General features: G+C 44.4%; 1 protein-coding gene across 4 annotated transcripts in view; it reads right to left on the reverse strand.

Annotated features, from left to right (window-relative positions):
- The window catches only part of LOC311233184 (protein-tyrosine sulfotransferase 1-like), a 31,573-nt gene extending 19,340 nt beyond the window's left edge, over nucleotides 1-12,233 (reverse strand). The window contains exons 1-3 of one of the 4 annotated variants that reach the window (XM_084320085.1): nucleotides 12,038-12,233; nucleotides 4,484-5,154; nucleotides 2,785-2,943 (exon numbers count right to left, since the gene is read on the reverse strand). In XM_084320085.1, the coding sequence (XP_084176211.1) occupies nucleotides 2,785-2,943; nucleotides 4,484-4,897 (573 nt within the window). In that variant the 5' untranslated portion in view covers nucleotides 4,898-5,154; nucleotides 12,038-12,233. The other 3 variants (XM_084320086.1, XM_084320084.1, XM_084320087.1) reach the window with 3 other exon arrangements.
- Between the last annotated feature and the right edge of the window lie 7,197 nt (nucleotides 12,234-19,430).

The raw sequence follows: 19,430 nt of genomic DNA on the forward strand, positions 1-19,430 counted from the left end.
AGTACTGGGAGATTTCAATAGCGCCAATCTGAGAAAGGTATTGCCTGACTTCTATCAGCATGTGACTTGCAACACCAGAGGCGGTAACATCCTAGATCACTGTTACACGCAATTTAAAGGTGGCTACAAGGCTCATTCTGATAGTGGCTTTGGTAAATCAGATCACGCGTCAATTTTTCTTTCACCAAAGTACAAACAGAGAATTAAAAGTACTCCCGTAGTCTCGCGAGAGGTGCAGAAATGGGATCTGACGTCAGAAGAGACGATCCGGTCAGTGTTTCACCACACAGACTGGATTGTGTTCCGCGACACAGATAACATTAATGCCTACACGGAGACAGTGCTGGACTATGTTTGTACTAGGGTGAAAGAAACAATCCCCACTACCAAAATGAAAGTTTACCCAAATCAAAAACCCTGGGTAGACAAATCCGTCCGTGAAGCTCTGAGAGAGCGCACCAAAGCATACAATGACGGCCTAGTGGCAGGCAACATGAATGACCACAAGGTGGCGCGACACAACATAAGGAGGACAGTGTCAGAGGCCAAACGGCGCTACAGGGATAAAATTTAACTCCAGTTTGAACAAGCTGACTCTAGAGCTATGTGGCAGGGGCTCAAAACGATGACAGACTACAAAGGCGCCTCCCTCAAACTGAACAGTGACATCTCCTTAGCAAACGACCTCAATACCTTCTATGCGAGGTTTGATGCTGGTAATAACAACACCAGCTCACAAGCCTCGGCAATGGGGGGGGGGGGGTCGGCTGCTGATGGAGGCGCAGTGTTCAGGGTAACAGAGCATGAGGTGAGGCGGACCTTTAAAAAAGTGAATATCAGGAAGGCAGCAGGTCCGGACGGCATCCCCGGCCGCGTCCTAAAAGTCTGTGCCGACCAACTGGCCCCAGTATTCACTGACATATTTAACCTGTCCTTAGAACAGGCTGTCATCCCCACCTGCCTGAAGAAGTCCACTATTATCCCTGTACCCAAAAAATCCAAGCCTGCTTGCCTCAACGACTACCGCCCTGTAGCTCTCACCTCCATAGCCATGAAGTGCTTTGAGAAGCTAGTAAAGGGCTACATCTGCTCCTCCCTCCCCATCAACATGGACCCCCTGCAATTTGCATACCGCCCCAACAGGTCCACGGAGGACGCCATATCCCATGTGCTGCACACAGCAGCATCACACCTGGACAAGAGGCAGGGGAACTATGTGAGAATGCTATTCATCGACTACAGCTCGGCATTCAATACCATAGTCCCCTCCATACTCATAGCCAAGCTCAGGGACCTGGGCTTGGGCTATGACCTCTGCCAGTGGGTCTTGGACTTCCTGACTGGCAGACCCCAGGTGGTGAGAGCAGGCAACTGCACCTCCTCATCCATCACCCTCAACATAGGGGCCCCCCAGGGCTGTGTTCTGAGTCCCCTCCTCTACTCCCTGTACACACACGACTGTGTGGCTCAGCGGAGTAGCAATACAATCGTCAAATTTGCTGACGACACAGTGGTGGTGGGCCTGATCTCTGCCAACGACGAGAGGGCCTACCTGGAAGAGGTCAAGGTCCTGGCGGGATGGTGCCAGGAAAACAGCCTCTCCCTGAACGTCAGCAAAACAAAGGAGATGATTGTGGACTTCAGGAGGTCGGGGGTCAAGGACTACAGCCCCCTCAGCATCGACGGGGCACCGGTTGAGAGAGTCAACAGCTTCAAGTACCTCGGAGCCTACATATCCGAGGACTTGACATGGACCACACACATTAACAGTGTGGTGAAGAAGGCACGACAACGCCTCTACTTCCTCAGGCGCCTAAGGAAGTTCCAAGTCAGCCAGAAGATCCTTAAGAACTTCTACTCATGTACAATAGAGAGCATCTTGACCGGCAACATCACCTCCTGGTTTGGGAATAGCACTGCAAAAGACCGAAGCAGACTACAAAGAGTGACACGTGCAGCCGAACGCACAATTGGAGGGGGGCTCCCCACCCTCCAGAACATTTACTACAAGCGTTGCAAGGGCAAGGCTAAGAGAATCATTAAAGACTCCAGTCACCCGAACAACTGCCTCTTTGAACTGCTGCGGTCAGGCAAGCGATACCGGAGTCTCAAGGCGAGCACAGAAAGACTCAGAAGTAGCTTCTATCCCCAGGCCATCAGGCTGCTAAACGAACAATGAATGAACACTACACAACAACAACCACCAAACGCACATAGCACACACATCCACACGCACACACTCACTTTAAACAAACACACTGTAGCACCCACTCCACACACTTTATAGCACACACCCACTTTAAACAAACACACTGTAGCACCCACTCCCCACACTTTATATTTATGGATGAAGGATTGCACTACAACTCGTACACCTTACTGTAAATTGTACCTAAAATTGTACCTCATCCCATTTCTGCTTTGCACTAGATAGTACTGTACATTAGTACACTGCATAGTATTGTGTATTGTATATTATATGGTAACTCAGAACATTGTACATATGTCTATACCGAACACTGTGACCTCATTTTCTTCTTCTAAATTCATGCTATATTATGTTATTATGTTATTTGATACTATCTTGTCTAGCACAGTCTCTGGAGCGTAACAGTAAGAAGCATTTTGTATGAAAGTATTCTGTACTTCTGTATGACAACTATTAAAGAACTTGAACTTGAACTTGAGTACATCAAACAGTACTGAACGCATAGAGAGGAAAGTGGTATCTATCTATCTTAACCCAAAAGTAACTACAACTGTCAGGAGAGAACCTAAACACACCTTGCGTGAGATCATGGAGTGGACGGTGGCTCGCCCGTCTCGCAGCATGAGCACAAACTTGGCCTTGGGGAAGATGCGGGCCAAGTAAGACAGAGACTTCAGGGCAAACGGGTCCTTGTTACATAAACGGGCTGCAGGCTCCCCATGACCAACTATCACCTGGAACATACATGAACAGATTTACATTTTTTAAGTTTAAGAAAATATCATAGGCAGGTCTAAATAACATGTACACAACTCAAGCAAATGCACCAGTAGTAAACAATCGTAATTGATCCATCTCAAGCCCCTCCTTTCTTGATCCTCCAATCACAACACATGCTTCCCTCGGACAAACTTTGAAGCAACAGTTGCGACATTATTAGGTGGAGTTGCGAACCCTCTTGGGGTTTTGTTTTGGGGAAGAGTGGGGCACGCGCCTGGGACAGGTCCGTTGTTGTGGAGTGGAAAGATGAAGAAGGTGAATAAAACCGTTATGTTGATGATCAGCCATCAATTCTCCTGTGATTTTATTTGACTATAGTTTGAAAGTATAGGCGGACTATTCCTCGGTTACATTGGTTACACCGAGACCCAGTTGCCCCGCTATTGTTCCATTAAACCCATGCCGTGCGCAGTTACTGCTATCTAGAATGCTGGCTAAGAACAAATAATGCATAACCCTCATCCAGGATCCTTTTAGTGAAGCCCTAGAATTGTTTGTACACATTATTTTTCCAGCATTTTTGTTCATCTTCACTCCCTGCATCGGGCCCTACGTGGGAGTAGGGTTGGGCACCGAAAACCGGGGCAAACGGGTCCTTGTTACATAAACGGGCTGCAGGCTCCCCATGACCAACTATCACCTGGAACATACATGAACAGATTTAAATTTTTTAAGTTTAAGAAAATATCATAGGCAGGTCTAAATAACATGTACACAACTCAAGCAAATGCACCAGTAGTAAACAATCGTAATTGATCCATCTCAAGCCCCTCCTTTCTTGATCCTCCAATCACAACACATGCTTCCCTCGGACAAACTTTGAAGCAACAGTTGCGACTGGAGAATCAAGAAAAGAGGGCAGGGTTTGAGATGGGTCGATTACAATCTTGATGTTTTGGATTTGAATCTGTCAAAATAAAACTTGAATATTAGGTTTAGGAGTGGGGTCCAGTTATCCAATGATATTTTCGGAAAGTTAGCTGGCTAACTATGTAACCCTGCTTTGTGAAATACCCCCTACTTGTAAATTCCCTTCCAAACCACATTCCCCAGGACACTGATCTGATCAAGATTCCCGCTCCTCCCACTCCTCCTGGGCAGCGTGTCCAAGTGTCCTGAATTGCTCCCGATGAGCAGGTTGGCACCTTGCACCTCCGCCGTCGGTGTGTGAATGTGTGAGTGAATGGGTGAATGTGAGGCTTAAAATTGTAAAGCACTTTGGATAAAAGCGCTCTATAAATGCACCATTTATCATTTAAGTTTGTGAATTATGATTTTACGTAAAGAAAGAAACTCTGACTCGTATTGTCCAAAAACAAAACATTAGTATCAAGCTGGGAAAATCCTGCCTCAGGAACCCACATATGAGAAGATGTATAATTATGCTACATAGGCCTATTCATATTAGTCCAGAATTACCAACTGAATCTAGTTGCTACAGTGAATGGAGCAGACTGCACCTAACACCACCACCTAACACCACCACCGACTCACCTCTAACAGGAACGCTCGTACGGCCGAGTCCAACACGTGGTCAGTGACGCCGGCCTCGTCAAGTCGTATCTTCTCCTTAGTCGAGCGGCTCCAGGTGGCTCTCATGGCCAGCAGGCGGGGGATTACACGGGTCTCTTCTCCACACCGCACAGAGCCGTGGGCGTCCAGCATGGCGCGCATCAGTGTGGTGCCACTCCGAGGGAACCCGCCGATGAAGATGAGGGGCGTGTCCTCTGGCAGGTGTGGGGGCACGGATAAGCTCTGATTGCTGGATCCAAGGTTGAGCTCCACCCACCTGTGTCGACGGGAAGCGCCTTTAGGAGGGCACTCTATCCCACTCATGCCCAGGTAAAGGAGAGATGCGGAGCAGAAAAGGACACAGCCCAGCAACAGGCTTGCCCTGGTGTTCCTCATGGTCGAATCAGACTGGGTCAGGTCAACATAAATAATATCCTGAAGGTGTGTGGAGGGACAGAATCAGGAGTGAACGCCAAGGAAACGGGATTAAGGAAGCCGGAAATTAGGTCTGAGGTGGCCTGGGGAAGCAGGGTTTGGGTCCAGGGATTCAGGGCAAGAGACTGGGCTTGGGGAGACAGCTCAGCCCTGGTGTCTCAGAGAAGGGTCCAACCCTGCTACAGTCCACAACCAACCGTGTCCCTCATTCATTGTACCTGTGTAAGACATCAGAGGAATATCTGTTACTCTGTGTTCAGGCAATCACAGAGTACATTACTTGCCTACTTGTATGCTTAAAAAAAAATAAAAAAAAATTGTTATCGAAATAAAACCCATTTAGTTCCTTTTTACATAACAGTTCATTAAATTAAAAATAGTGTTATCAATACTTAGTCAGACAACATTATAAACTGAAAGTGTCTGCGTGGAGAGTAGAACTATTTTTAGAGTCGATTCAACTTCACGTGAAGGAGAGAAAGGGTCTAGAGACGGCATGACGGGTAACACAACAATGGTGGAGGATTTGGCAATCTTTCGGATTTAAACCCAGCAGCAGCGAAAGCTCGACTGGAGAGGAGCTCAGAGAGGACCAGTCCAGACCAGCAACAGTACAGTATGTTTCAATTCAAAGCATTTAACACATCCTCTTTTACTGTTAACTAGCATTAGCACTAACCTTAACTACTCAAACATAGAGCTATTGTCAACTATTAAAGAACTATTAGAACTATTAGAACTATTAAAGAAACTTGAAACTTGAAACTACAGTACCAAATCTTATAGCCAATGCCAGCTACTGTTAGGCCTAATCATGAGCTGTTAGGCCTGACATAGCAGCTCTAATGTTAGCGCTCATGCTTGCACACAGCCTAGAGAGATTAAATCTAGAGTGTGCGCTTCTATCTGCATGGCCAAAGTTCCCACTTCTACCTGTGTTATTAGATGCAAATTCTGAAAACTCCACCTGTTTTCTACCCAGAAGACAACACTGCTTGAGGAAAATAAACTAATTTTACTGTGATGCAATTCAATGCGGAAACAAACAATCAATGATACAAGGCTACTGCCATTCAGCCAACACAACCATGTCACAACATTTCTATCGAGTCACAAGCTTATACAACCAAAATTAAGTTGAGTGTAATTTCTGCTTAACTTAAAGAACCCTTCTTTGAATGTGGGATTGTGGACCAAAAAAAAGCATTCTGAACTGCCTATTATTACAGTATATCAATATCAACAGTTGCACATGTTGAATTGGATCTTTTCTCGATGTATTGATCCAATTTCATGCAGGCCATTGTTACACCCGTGATAGCTAGATGCTAGGCGTGTAAATGCACACGTATCCGTACCGAACCATTTCAGTACTGGACCTTAGGTTCAGTACGGCTGTGTACCGAACAAATACAATGGTATGTTAACAGTAACGACCGCCCACCGGGGGCAGTTTTTTTTCACAATCTAATATAATTAATTAAAATATATATAATTTACAAATCGATTATTAATTTCAATATAGAATATTAGTTGACAGCCCTAAGTACAATTAGTTACTGCACACACTACATCACCCCTGAGTGGAACATGGGAAGCCAAACTTTCCCCCACTGTACCGAAAACCGGCACCAAACTGTGACTTCAAAACCGAGGTACGTACCGAACCGTGGTTTTTGTGTACCGTTACACCCCTAGATGCAGTTTGTTGCCTCCATCAACAACAAAAGTGTGTCGACAGGCCTTTGCAGGATATTGATCTTCACCACAGCCAGAGACAAGTTGACATGAACTCTGTCCAGATGGAACTCTAAAACACTCCTAACCTGTTTCACAGCCTCTCATTTGACGAGCCACTGACTGCTACATCACAGTTCAAAGTGGTATGCATCTTAGATACTCTCACATGTCATACACTGACTGTATGCAAAGCCACTAATTACAATTTTCCCACATTTTCATATTTAGTAGTGACAGCTTCTTCCACACTATAACAGAAACGAATTCGCTTTAAGGTCATAAGTGAGTAAGCCATTCTGCAACTTCCCACTTTCTCTTCTGCAATGTGTAGGCAGTTCATTTTGTCATCATACTGTAGTGCACATCACCTAGACTGATGACTAGTACTACTAAGTATATGCTATAGGTTTAGGCTACTAATTGCCTTACATTTCAATCAATTTAGAGTGTGCGCTTCAGCCTTCTATCTGCACGGTACAGCCAAAGCATTCCCACTTCTACATGCGTCATTACATGCAAATTCTGAAAACTCCACCTGTTTTCTAACCAGAAAACAACACTGCTTCTTCCTCATTTGAAATTCAGTGGTGGTTGGAAAAATGAATTGTCCACATTACTGCCACATAGTGGGAAGCGATATGGGATTCAGTAACCTCATTACAGAATACATGGTACACATGAGAAGTAAATGTCCCCTACGTTGTTGTAGAAGAAGATTATCTGACTCAAAATGGCATGAGGAACAGGATTTTTCAGAAGCATGCACTCTACAGTGTATATCTCTATGACACAGGCAAAGATTATGCTAGATGCATTGTGGGATAGACTATTGTGGATTACATTACATATAATAACTTACTCAGTCAATGGAGATCCGGTTAATACAATTTATTAACTCAGAATGAACGTATCAAATACAAAGTTAGAGAATATGGCTTGAATGGCTCTCACCCAGTGACCGGCTGTGTCACAGAAGAGAAGAAGACCGATTCACAGGACGGGGCCTTATTTATACACAGGAGAGGGGAGGGGGCAGTTTGTTGCCTCCATCAACAACAAAAGTGTGTCGACAGGCCTTTGCAGGATATTGATCTTCACCACAGGCAGAGACAAGTTGACATGAACTCTGTCCAGATGGAACTCTAAAACACTCATAACCTGTTTCACAGCCTCTCATTTGACAAGCCACAGTTCAAAGTGGTATGCATCTCATGTACACAGTATGGAAAGCCACTAATTACATTTGTTCCATATTTTCATATTTAGTAGTGACAGCTTCTTCCACACTATAAACAGAAACCAATTTATTTTAAGGTCATACGTGCAACTTCCCCCTTTCTCTTCTGCAATGTGTAGGCAGTTAATTTGATTTTTTTCAAATCAAATCAAATCAATTTAATGTCAAACTGTCTGACCTCACTAGTTTGCAGTGGTTGTATTACGTGTCTCAAAGCTGTTTGAGTCCTCGGTTACACCACACTACAAGCTCAGTTTTGACAGTGGACTCAGGCCTGAAACCCTTAAAGGGGCACTTCACAAAAAAAAACAATGCCGATTTATTTTGTACATACATTTTAAATTTGTTTTTTTTATATATAAATAGCGATACCCTTGTCTTATAAGGACTGCTACCTTATCATTTCATTGGGCTGTAATTAACAACATTGGTGGCCATATTCAAACTTGTCTACTCTCAATCTTTTTTCGTGCGAAGAGTAAAAGCCTACCAGTTTGTATTCAATGTCTCTTTAAACCAAGAGAAGGAAAGTATAATTTAAGAGGGTTATGTATTCTTAAAACATGTAAAAAGGTGGGGCGGCTAGGTGGTGCAGTGGGAAAGGCACTCACCACCAATGCTGGAGACGCCGGGCTCGAGCCCAGCTCTCCACATTGTTTTCAGTTTGGCTGGTCGTCCGTGCTAATACAATTGGCAGTATTAGGGCGAGGGAAAACTGAGGGGTGGGGATCGGACATTGTGGACAGCGACTCCTACAGGACGGTTGGTGCGCCTGCGCAGTAGAATAAAGAAGCGATGGGGGCGGCGCCCCTCCAAAGCGCAGACCCCTGACGCTGAAAGATCGCGCTGCGCAGTTGAAAAGATGCGACGGCTGCTACCTTGAGTATCGGAGGGGACTCGTGCTATGTATGGCTGGCTTCGTCAACATTGCAGCCGGCTTGTGGGAGGCAAGAAACAGCGTTCGAGACAGGGGAGGGTTGAATTGGACGATACGAAAAATTGGGATGGGAGAAAAAGTGGATAAAAAAAAAAAGGTAAGAACTAATGTAAAAGTTAGATGTGTTTCAATTTTGGGAGTTAAATTATGGAATAGCCATAGTGACAGGTTGAAGTTGTGTACTTCTCATGGGAGCCTTAAAGGATAAAATAATTCAGGAGTAAAGTTGAGTAAAACATAAAAATATATATATAAAAATTATATCTTGCAGCACATTTTTTCTTATAATATATTTAGTTTTTAAGAATTTGTAAAGGATAGGCAAAAAATAAGCATGTACTTCAGCCTATTCCTTTTTTTCAGGTGTTGATTTTGGATTTTGTGTGTGAGTTTGACTTGTATATGTACATTTGTGATTTTTTTCTTTTCTTTTTGTAAGTCCACACAGGTGTGTTTTTTATTTGTCTGTAAACAAGACCGAAAAATAAACTTCATTCATTCAATCTAAATGAATGTGTGCAAAACTCAATTAGAGTTTTTGGATATGTGTGAGATTATGTGCAAAATAAATCAGCATTGTTTTTTGGTGAAGTGGCCATTTAACACAGCCTTTGGGGCAGTGGTGGCATAAAAGTTCTAGCCTATCCCCCAGACTGGCAGGAAGAATCTGGGCAGGGAAGTGAATAACTCTCCCAATCCCTCAAGACCAATCGCTGAAGTGCCCTTGAGCAAGGCACTTCTGCTCTAGTTGAGTTGCTCAGTGGCCAACGGTGTCAGACTGTGGTTGTACACTGGACAGTTCCCAGGTATGAATCTAACTGTGCGAAATATGAAGCAGGGCGTACTTAATATTACATTAACCCCTAACTTAAAGTTACATTAACCCCTAACTTAACGTTACATTAACCCCTAACTTTGTGCTGCATGCAACCACCTTGCTTCACGCACGACAACTAGAGGAAAGCTTAAAAGTATTACCCCGTAAAAAGCTTCCCCGAGTGTCCTTCTCATCTATTGCTAGTTCAGAGTGTATGGGAAGGAGCTGGGCATCTGGATGACATGTGTGGGGAGAGAGAAGGGGAAACACCCTTCTTCCCAGGCTCAAGTAGTCTACTTGTACATTTCTGACTCTAAATGTGGAAAAGGGGGAGAAATCTAGTGGCCAAAACTACAAATGCACCCTAGGCTGTTCCCCTGAATAGTAAATGGTTTTTGGTCTTAGTTAAGCAAGACTTTGTTAGTCGAGTCTCATCTTTAAAGAAATTACTCATTCAGAATGGGCAGGGGACATTAGTTGAGGACAGCCCTAAACACTCGTGCATTTTCATAGATTAGGAAATTGTTTAATTCCAATATAATAGTAGTTAGCCCAATTAGAGTATGAGTATATAAGATTGACCGTATAACATCTGATAACAGGTTTCTCTCCACTGTTATTTCAACTACAGTATTACTACTAGACGGTAATGGAATCCCGGACTTAATCATATCAACAAAAGTCTTGTCAGATAGGTGCCACTGAGACAGAATATATCAAATGTGGGTTCGATGTGTGCAATTTGCAGGTCCTTGACACAAAACATTTAGAAAACCACGACTATTCCAGCTTCATGAAGACTAGGGTGGCTGCCTGAGACAACACATAATAGCCTACCGTGTGTGGTGGAGATCATATGATACATAACACAACAGTTATTATTGTAATAAATAATCACAACAGGCGCGTTTCCATGGGTCAACAGTGTGTGTGTGTGTGTGTCTCGCAGGATTATTCCATGGCACTAAAGAAAGCGCAGGCCCAGAATCTCGAATTGCATGAACATCTGGTCTGGATGATGTTGAGGAAAGAGGCTAGACGGTCAGTGGTCGTGTCTGTCTGCAGGAACGCAGCTCCGGGGCCCCGGGGGCCACTGGTACCAGGACAGGTGAACGACTGGTCCTGCAATCGATCAAGCCTCTGACTGCCCACTGTGCCCAGTGACCACCATCGTGAAAACGCCAAAAAAACGTATAGATGTGTTTATTTTTTTTAAACAAGTATTATCTAGCTAGCGTTTAGGAGGTTGATCTTGCTTAGCTAGCGTTAGCTAGTAAGCATCATCAACGTCAAAGTTATTATAGTCACACAATCACGATCAACTCACCGCCGTCTGAAAACTGCAGAAATATTAATAATGAACCCAAATCCAAAGGTAGAATTCAGCAGCTGCCCCGTCTGTCGCGACCAGAGCACGGCGATGTCATGAACCCAGCGGCCGCGTATTTAGCATTTGATTTGACGTCACCTATCAAACTCGCAAGTGGTTTCCTCGTGATTTGCCATCTATAATATCACATAAATGACACAACATGCACACACGGTTAGAGACGAAGTTACACTGTACGTAACTTACTGAGTTACTGTACGTGACCAGTCGACTCGTCTGTCGTGCAGAAGTGAACGCTGTTGACGCGAAGACAACGGACCGCTGATTGGCCAATGATGGGTCTACATTCCAAAGTATATCTGCATGGGCGATCTCCATTGGTGGATGATGTTAAAGAGACATTTCACCGATTTCACCTCAATGTAAACGGCATCTTTATTATTACTCGCAAGTCGCGTCCGCTGTCGGCCATTGTTTTCGTGAAGTAGCACTACTTCCTTAATATTTAGGAAGACTGTGGAGTTTGGTTTCTGTTGTGTTGAGACAAGATTACATTACATCGTCGCCCTCTTAAAATAGTGGCCTAAGTCATAATTTCTCGTTTTTCAGGAAACATAATAAACTGAACCATATATAGAATATATTATATTTATTAATAATTTCACACAAAAATGTTATGACAATAGAAGACAATTAACATAAAAATAACGATGTCTATCAATTATGTAACATAAAAGGAATAAATGACTTGGGCCAATTTACGAACATGCCGTTGTGATTTGAGCCATTTTAAAACTGACTTAGGCCAAATTACTTCTTGAGTAAGTGACTTGGGCAAAACGTGTCACTTCTTTTATTCCCATTTCTTTGACAGACAATGGGGAAGGATAAGCCACACTAGCAGGGCACACAGAGACTCAGGAGACAGAGGGCAGTTTGGCCGTGGTTGGCCCTTTAAATTCAATAAAGCAAACTCAACAGTTACAACTCAAATCACTTATGAGGGCCGACGTTCCACTCTACTGGTTAAAGTTGCTTACTCGTGAGTAGTACATTCGTTGATAAAGAAAAATACTGTCCACAGCCGCTCCAGTGTAAAACAAAGATATCCAAATGGTTTATTTCTCTTCCACAGCGAAGTCTTTCTTTACAGAAGTGGTCCTAAAGCTATTTTCCTAAATATTCACGTTACTACTACAAGGTAAGAAAACTGTATTTTCACAGTCTCCAAAATCACAGCCGACTCGACACATGAAAATTCCTCCACACTGGAAATCAACTTGCTGGCTCTTTCCACAGCAAAACGGTAGGCATGGCACCTTGGTTGAGAAATGCAGGCTTCAGTCTATGTTGTTTAGTCTATCTGTTGAGTCCTGTTCAGTCCTGTTTCAAGCTACACGCTGCCTGTTCCTCTTCTTCTTTTGAATTTCCGGCAGTGTAGACGCATCGTGGCGTATTACTGCCCTCCGCAATTCTTCTTCTTCTTCTTCTTTTGAATTTCCGGCAGAGTAGACGCATCGTAGCGTATTACTGCCCTCTGCACTTCTTTTGATGATCTCTTCTTCTTCTTCTTCTTCTTCTTCTTCTTCTTCTTCTTCTTCTTCTTCTTCTTCTTCTTCTTCTTCTTCTTCTTCTTCTTCTTCTTCTTCTTCTTCTTTCTTGGCGTATTTCTTCCCTCCTCATTTCTTATACTACACTAGTGGTGTTCCATCTTTAGGCCTCTTCAACTCACACTTTCTCCTTCTTCTCTGCTCCTCTTGCCTGTCCAATACTAATACATACACTAACGCTATATCCTCTGGTACAACTCTGAAGCATGCAGAAATGTCAGCACTGCCTCTGTGATCAACTGGTGGTTCTCACAATGAGATGAGATGTTCTTCTTCTTCTTCTTATTTGAATTTCCGGCAGAGTAGACGCATCGTGGCGTATTACTGCCCTCCGCAATTCTTTTTATGGGCTCTTCTTCTTCTCCTTCTTCTCCTTCTTCACCTTCTTTTTCTTCTTCTACTGGACCCCGTCATCAACTACATTGTCCATTGGAGTGCAGCTACTGCTGCTACTTCCTGCCTGAGCCCCCCTCCGCGGGACCCTCCTTGCCCCCTGCTATCTTATCCTGGGCTGCTTTGTCCCTCGCAGCCTTGTCCCTCGCAGCCCCCTCAGCCAATTCATTACACACCTCCTTCCAGTCCAGACCTTCCAATCCCAGATGTTGAACCGCTATCCTAACAATCATCTTCACCATCTCTGTTCTACCCTTAGCCTCTGCCATACCAGTAACTACCCCTGCCACGAAGGCCACAATACCTAATTTCTCCTCCCTTCCCCTCTCTCTTTCCACCTGCTCTACCCTCACTGCCAAATGCCCTCCTTCAACCCCCTGCACCCTTTCCTGGCTACCCTGTCCTGCCCTGCTAACCGCCCCAGCATACGTCAACTTACCCTCCCTTCTCTCTCTCCGATCCGCGACCTCCTTCATCATCACCTCGCACCCCCGAAACGCTACACTATGCTCCCCACCACAACTACAGCACTTCGGCTTCACTCCCTCTCCACACTTCCCATATTCATGTTCCCCGCCACACCTAGCGCACCTCATCCCCTTCCTACACGTAGTAGCTATATGGCCAAACCCCTGGCACCTATAGCACCTAAGAGGACTATGAACAAATTCCCTAACCCTATACATCCTACTCCCTACAAACACCTCCCTAGGAACAACCCCACCCTCAAACGTAATCACTACCGTCCCCGTCACTGCCCTCTCTGCTCCCCTCTTCATCCTTTCTGCACTCTTAACTATGCCATTACGCCCGTTCTCCCTTAGCTCTTCCACCAGCTGCTCTACTATAACCTCGACCGATACCCCAGCTATCACCCCCTTACATCCCCCCCCCCTCTTCTCCCCTACTCTCGCCACCTTACTTATACCCACCCCCCCAATGCTCTGCATCTTCCTAGCCACCTCCACCTGCCCCTCACTACCACACCCTACGGCCAGATTCCCATCCCACAAAACGTTCACGTACTTTACCTCTCCTAATCGCTCGGCAATGAGTTTGGGCCACTCGAGCCTACCTACTTTCCTCTCATCCCTCTCCCCCTCAAGCCTGACCACTATATGGATCACTTCCGCTTTTGCCACATCTTTTCCAGCACCCTCGTCTCCCGGCCCACTTGAGCTATCGTCCCCCCCTTTCTTCCTCTTCCCCCCTTCTCCCCCCCTCTCCTCCCCCCTACTCTCACCCTTGCCCTGGCTATCCCCATCGCTGTCGTTCCTCTCTGTCCGCTTCTTCCTCTTCTTCCCCACCGTTTCCCACCCCTCCTCCTCCCTCTCTTCTTTCTCCCTCTCCTCCCCACTGTACTCCGACTGATCGCGAATATCGGTCGTTCTGGACATTCGTAGCTCCATTTGCCGTTCTTCCTCTTCCTTCTTCTTCTTCTTTACACCATCCGACTCCTTCCCTTTGTCTTCCACCATCTCCGAGACCTCCTTCTCACTTCCCTCTCCACACGTCACACCCCGAGGGGACACTGGGCTCGCACCCGGTGACTCGCGTCCCTCCTGACGCAAGCCCTCATTCCACTCGCTCCCATCTCGATTCACCCAAAACCCTGGACTGTCTTGCTCCGGCCGGAGCCATTCACGAGGACTCCACTCTCCCCGCTCTCCATAAGCTGCATGGCTCGCCTTGTTATGACATCATATGGTGACATCACCAATGTTCCAGAACGTTCGATCATGACATCATACTGTGACATCACAAATGTTCTAGAATGTTCTATTATGACAAATAAGACAGTTCAATGACTTTATCTAAATCCAATCAATATTCCAATGCCGTTTCAATGTAAGGTTATAAAAACAAACATTCATATAATACAATAACCTAAATATATAGCTTTGGCTCCTACATCACTCTTGGCTAAATCAAACATGCCAGGTGAATCAAACACTGAGGAGGAGGCATGTCCCTCTCCCCCAGCTCTTCTTTACTGGGTTTTTATTGTAGTTAAATCACTCAAAATCAAATAAATGGCAGGAAAATCAAACACTGGGAGGCATGTTCCTCTCCTCACTTCTCCCTTCAGCTCTTCTTTGCAGAGCTATTGATTGATGCCTATTTATGTGGCAAATTATCGAAGAAGTGATGACACTCGGTGGGCATGACATGTTTCATGGACTGAAGGTCCTGAAACTTCCTCTCTGTGATTGGCAGAGCATGTGGCAACATTCAAATCCATGTCATCAGCTCGTTTGGCACCTGGACCCTCTGTGGCAGTGCTTCCCATGAGTTATCCGAGAAGGATAGCTTGTAATGGACCTTGCCATCACTGCTAAACTGAAGAGCCCGCAAATTATGTACAGTCGGATCTCCAGCTTTTTTGCCTGGTCTGATGCTGAGGATGTAAGAGCCATTCAATTTCAGGATTTCATCATGCTTGACCACCTTCACATGGTAGGGTGATGGTCTGATTCTTGCAGTCTGGAGTATGATCACGTAGTCTCGGGGTGATGATATCCGTAATAATTTTACGTTCAATGGTACTATGCATGCTGTCACACTCCATTTGTATGTGTCCAGCAACAAGGTACTTCTGTGTTATTAGTACCCCATATTTCCTGGCAAGCTCAGAAAATGCATTCGCCACATTTGCATTGCGGTTCTGATAACCACAATCATCGCTCCACACTACTATCTCCTTGATTTCTGGATGATCTTTGATCAAACCTTCAAAATGGCGATAATGAAGGTGTGCGAATACTTCGCTACTGAGATCGCCCTGAGTCTCGTCCCACATGTAGCAGTACCCTTCCTTTGATTTCAAGTCATAGAGGGTAAAGTTATGGACCTGTAGTTTTGTTTTATAATACAGGCAGCTGGCTTGGGTTTTTGGACACAGCAGCACGGCTTGCAAGTCCATTGTCCAAACGGCTTCTCATTGTTTGCAGAATCCTTGTCGTGTGATTTCTCTTGTCTTGCTTCATCTTTTGCCATCACATGTGCATCATATTTGGCCTTACTGATATTACCATGCTTGAATGAAACACAAACATCACACTGATCTTTTCGAGGAATGAATACGGAATACTTTCCTTCATGGAACACATCTGTAAAATGCCGTATCCCAACGGCCCTCACTCCAGCAGTTGCAGCTGCTTGTTGATATTCCCGATGTAGTTGGGAGATGCTTGTGCCTGGGTGAAGGAACTTCTTGTCTTTGTAGGTCGCTGTGCTTCTGCAGTAATGCGAATCAACAGTGGGCAGGTCCTTCAACCAGTCCTTAAGGAAATCTGTGACGTCAGTTTCCAGCTTTGCATGCTTGCCACTCTTAGGTCCAGGTTTAGTTGGCGGGGCTGCTGCTTGTCTGTCATGGTCGATGGTGTCTTCATTCAGCCAGTGTCTAATGGTTCTTTCATGGAAACCAAGTGTAGAAGAAAAAAGTGCCTGGCACACTTTATGACTCGTTCCATCCTGAAGTTTAAGTTGGTAGGACAATGACACATTGCGCCTGGATTCTTCAGCAACTTTCCTTTGCTTTATGGCGACCTTTGTGACCAAAGTTTTGATGTATAACCGACGTTCTTCCCAGGTGTTCATCGACCAAACATTCTGAAATATCCACTGCCTCTGTTCTTCTGTAATGGATTGGTCTCGAGTCTTGACTTGTTGACAACTTTGAATTGCAGGGAGGACACTTAGCCTTCGCAGGTATTTTTTTGCCACCTTTGCCCTTGTACGGCATTTGAGACGTTTCTGCTTGGATTCATTCACTATTTTGTGTTTAATTAAACTATAATTTGTGACAGTAAAAGACTAAATAACTACACATGTATAGCCTGGCCTATATTATAGTAAACCTTATCACTTACCAATAGCCCTGAATCATGGAAATTACTTCATCCAGACTGTAGCTTTTCTTGCTTCTCGAAGCATCTGCCATCTTGAAACGTTGTAAAATTGCCTAAGTCGCATCTCTTGTGACTTAGGCAAAAGATAAAACTGCCTAAGTCACACTCTTGACATAGGCAAAATTCGTCCAGGGTAGAAACAGCATGATCCTTTCAATTAAGGATGTAGGCGATTGTACCAGAGGGTGGCCAGCATCATGAAGATATGAATTAGGCAAAAAAAAAAAAAATCCAAAAAATGACTTAGGCCATTATTTTAAGAGGGTGACGACATGTGAAAATGTGTGTACAGTATTATTATATTATTATTATTATTATATACAGTGGTACAACTAAGTATGAATACACTATGGTAGTAAACCATACTGTGGTTTAACTAATATGAGCAGGTATTATAGATATATATTTATCACCAGATATTGTAGTGTTGCAGTGTTATCAGAAAGGAGAGCGAGACAAACTTCCTTTTTGACAGCTCGGCGGGTAAGCCCCATACAGCTAAACCCGGGATTGAAATGTTGAAGAATAAATTGGCCAGGCCAATAGACTGGTTTCTCGCTAAACATGCTAACTCGGTACCAGGCAATACCCACTAGGGTGAACACCTTCCCTCAATCAGAAACAAATTTACAGCATTTACGGTGTTATTGTACATTCCTACAATACAGTGTTATATGGATAGACTCTAGATTGGATATAGTGGTATAATGAAGGTAGTTATGAGTAGGCCTACAGTGTAAGGCAGTAGATATGTATGGAATGAGTATAGGCAACAGAGTTCATATAGTATGGATTGAGTATAGGCAGCAGAGTCTTGAGTATAGAGTTCAGAGCTATATGGTATGGAGTGTGAGAGAGAGTGAGAGAGAGAGAGAGATTGAGTCCAATTCCAACCCTCTATCAATGTGTGTGTGTGCCGCATGACTTTGTGCATGCATGTGTGTGTATGTGTGCATAATGTTAGTCAGTGATTCCTTCATTCCATCATATACTGGTAGTTCCTATGGTTTCCAGTTTGTTAGCCGTGGGACTTTGAAGAGATTATGTGTTTCAGCAGAGGTCTGTTCCACACCTGTTACCTCTAACCTCACCTGACATGGGATCACCTGTGGCTCAGAGGTATAGCCTACACCTGATGACAGATAGTCTACAGGCCAAGTCTGTTTCTATCTTTTCTGGTGATACACTGCATTACGATGTATTTCAGAAGTGATATATGTCCATTGGTAAAAAAAAAATATATATATAGGCCTACAGTTCCTTTGCTTAAAAGTATAAATATCATGATAGAATAGTACTCTGGTAAAAGTAAAAGTATGATACTGAATGTACTAGTATCAAAAGTAAAAGTACATTCTGTATGATATGTTCTTGTATTCCAGGGATTGGGAGCCTACACATCTTAATCCATGGATGTTAATGTTAAAAGAACACTTCAACATTTTGGGAAATTTGCCATCTTCCCCAGAGTGAGACAAAAAGATTGATATCAGCATCATATCTGCGTTCAGTAACACCAGAGAAAGGTCCTGTAGGACTGGAAGCAGTAGGGAGCAGCTAGCCTAGCTCAGTCAAATGTAAAGAAATACAACTCCCAAACTGACACACTGAGGATAAACCCTCATATGAGGATACACCCAAATAATCCTATTTTTTTTATACTTATAATTATCGATATCGAGTGATATGATATCGTTATCGCGATATCATTTTTGGCCATATCGCCCAGCCCTACCCCAAAAGTTACAATAATGTCTTTCTGATGTCAATCTTAAGAGTGATTCAGTGAATCCATAGATTCTTACACATTGTTGGGCCCTTGTTTGGATGTCATGACCCAACATGTAATAGACAGGGCTCGTTTAAGACCAACGTTGTTTAAACTTCTGTATGGAGATAAGGTGAAAATCTCAAATGTACCATAAGTACAAACCGCTCTATTAAAGGTCACCAATGACATTCTGCTATCTGCTGACTCTGGTTCCCTCTCCATCCTCATCCTCCTTGACCTCAGCGCCGCCTTCGACACCATCACCCACTCCATCCTCATATCTCGCCTCCAGTCCACCATTGGGATCACTGGCACTGCCCTCTCCTGGATCAAATCATATCTCTCTGACAGACACCAATTCATCTACACCAACAACTCCAAATCCCCCATTGCCACAGTCCCCCACGGTGTCCCCCAGGGTTCAGTACTTGGTCCCCTACTGTTTATCCTCTACATTCTCCCACTTGGACAGATCCTCCGCTAACATGGCCCCCGATTCCACTGCTATGCTGATGACACACAGCTCTACCTTTCCACCAAGACCATCACTGCCGCCACCCACTCCACCCTCATCACCTGCCTTTCTGACATAAAAATCTGGATGCAAAAAAACGTTCTTAAACTCAACTGTGACAAATCTGAACTAATCATCATTGGCCCAAATTCCCTGACCTGCCCCACCCAGGATTTTTCAGTCAACATCGACGGCTCCATTGTCACCCCCTCCACCCACGTCCGCAACCTAGGT

Source organism: Notolepis coatsorum (genome assembly GCF_963971535.1).
Source record: "Notolepis coatsorum genome assembly, chromosome: 8".
NCBI classification, from domain to species: domain Eukaryota; kingdom Metazoa; phylum Chordata; class Actinopteri; order Aulopiformes; family Paralepididae; genus Notolepis; species Notolepis coatsorum.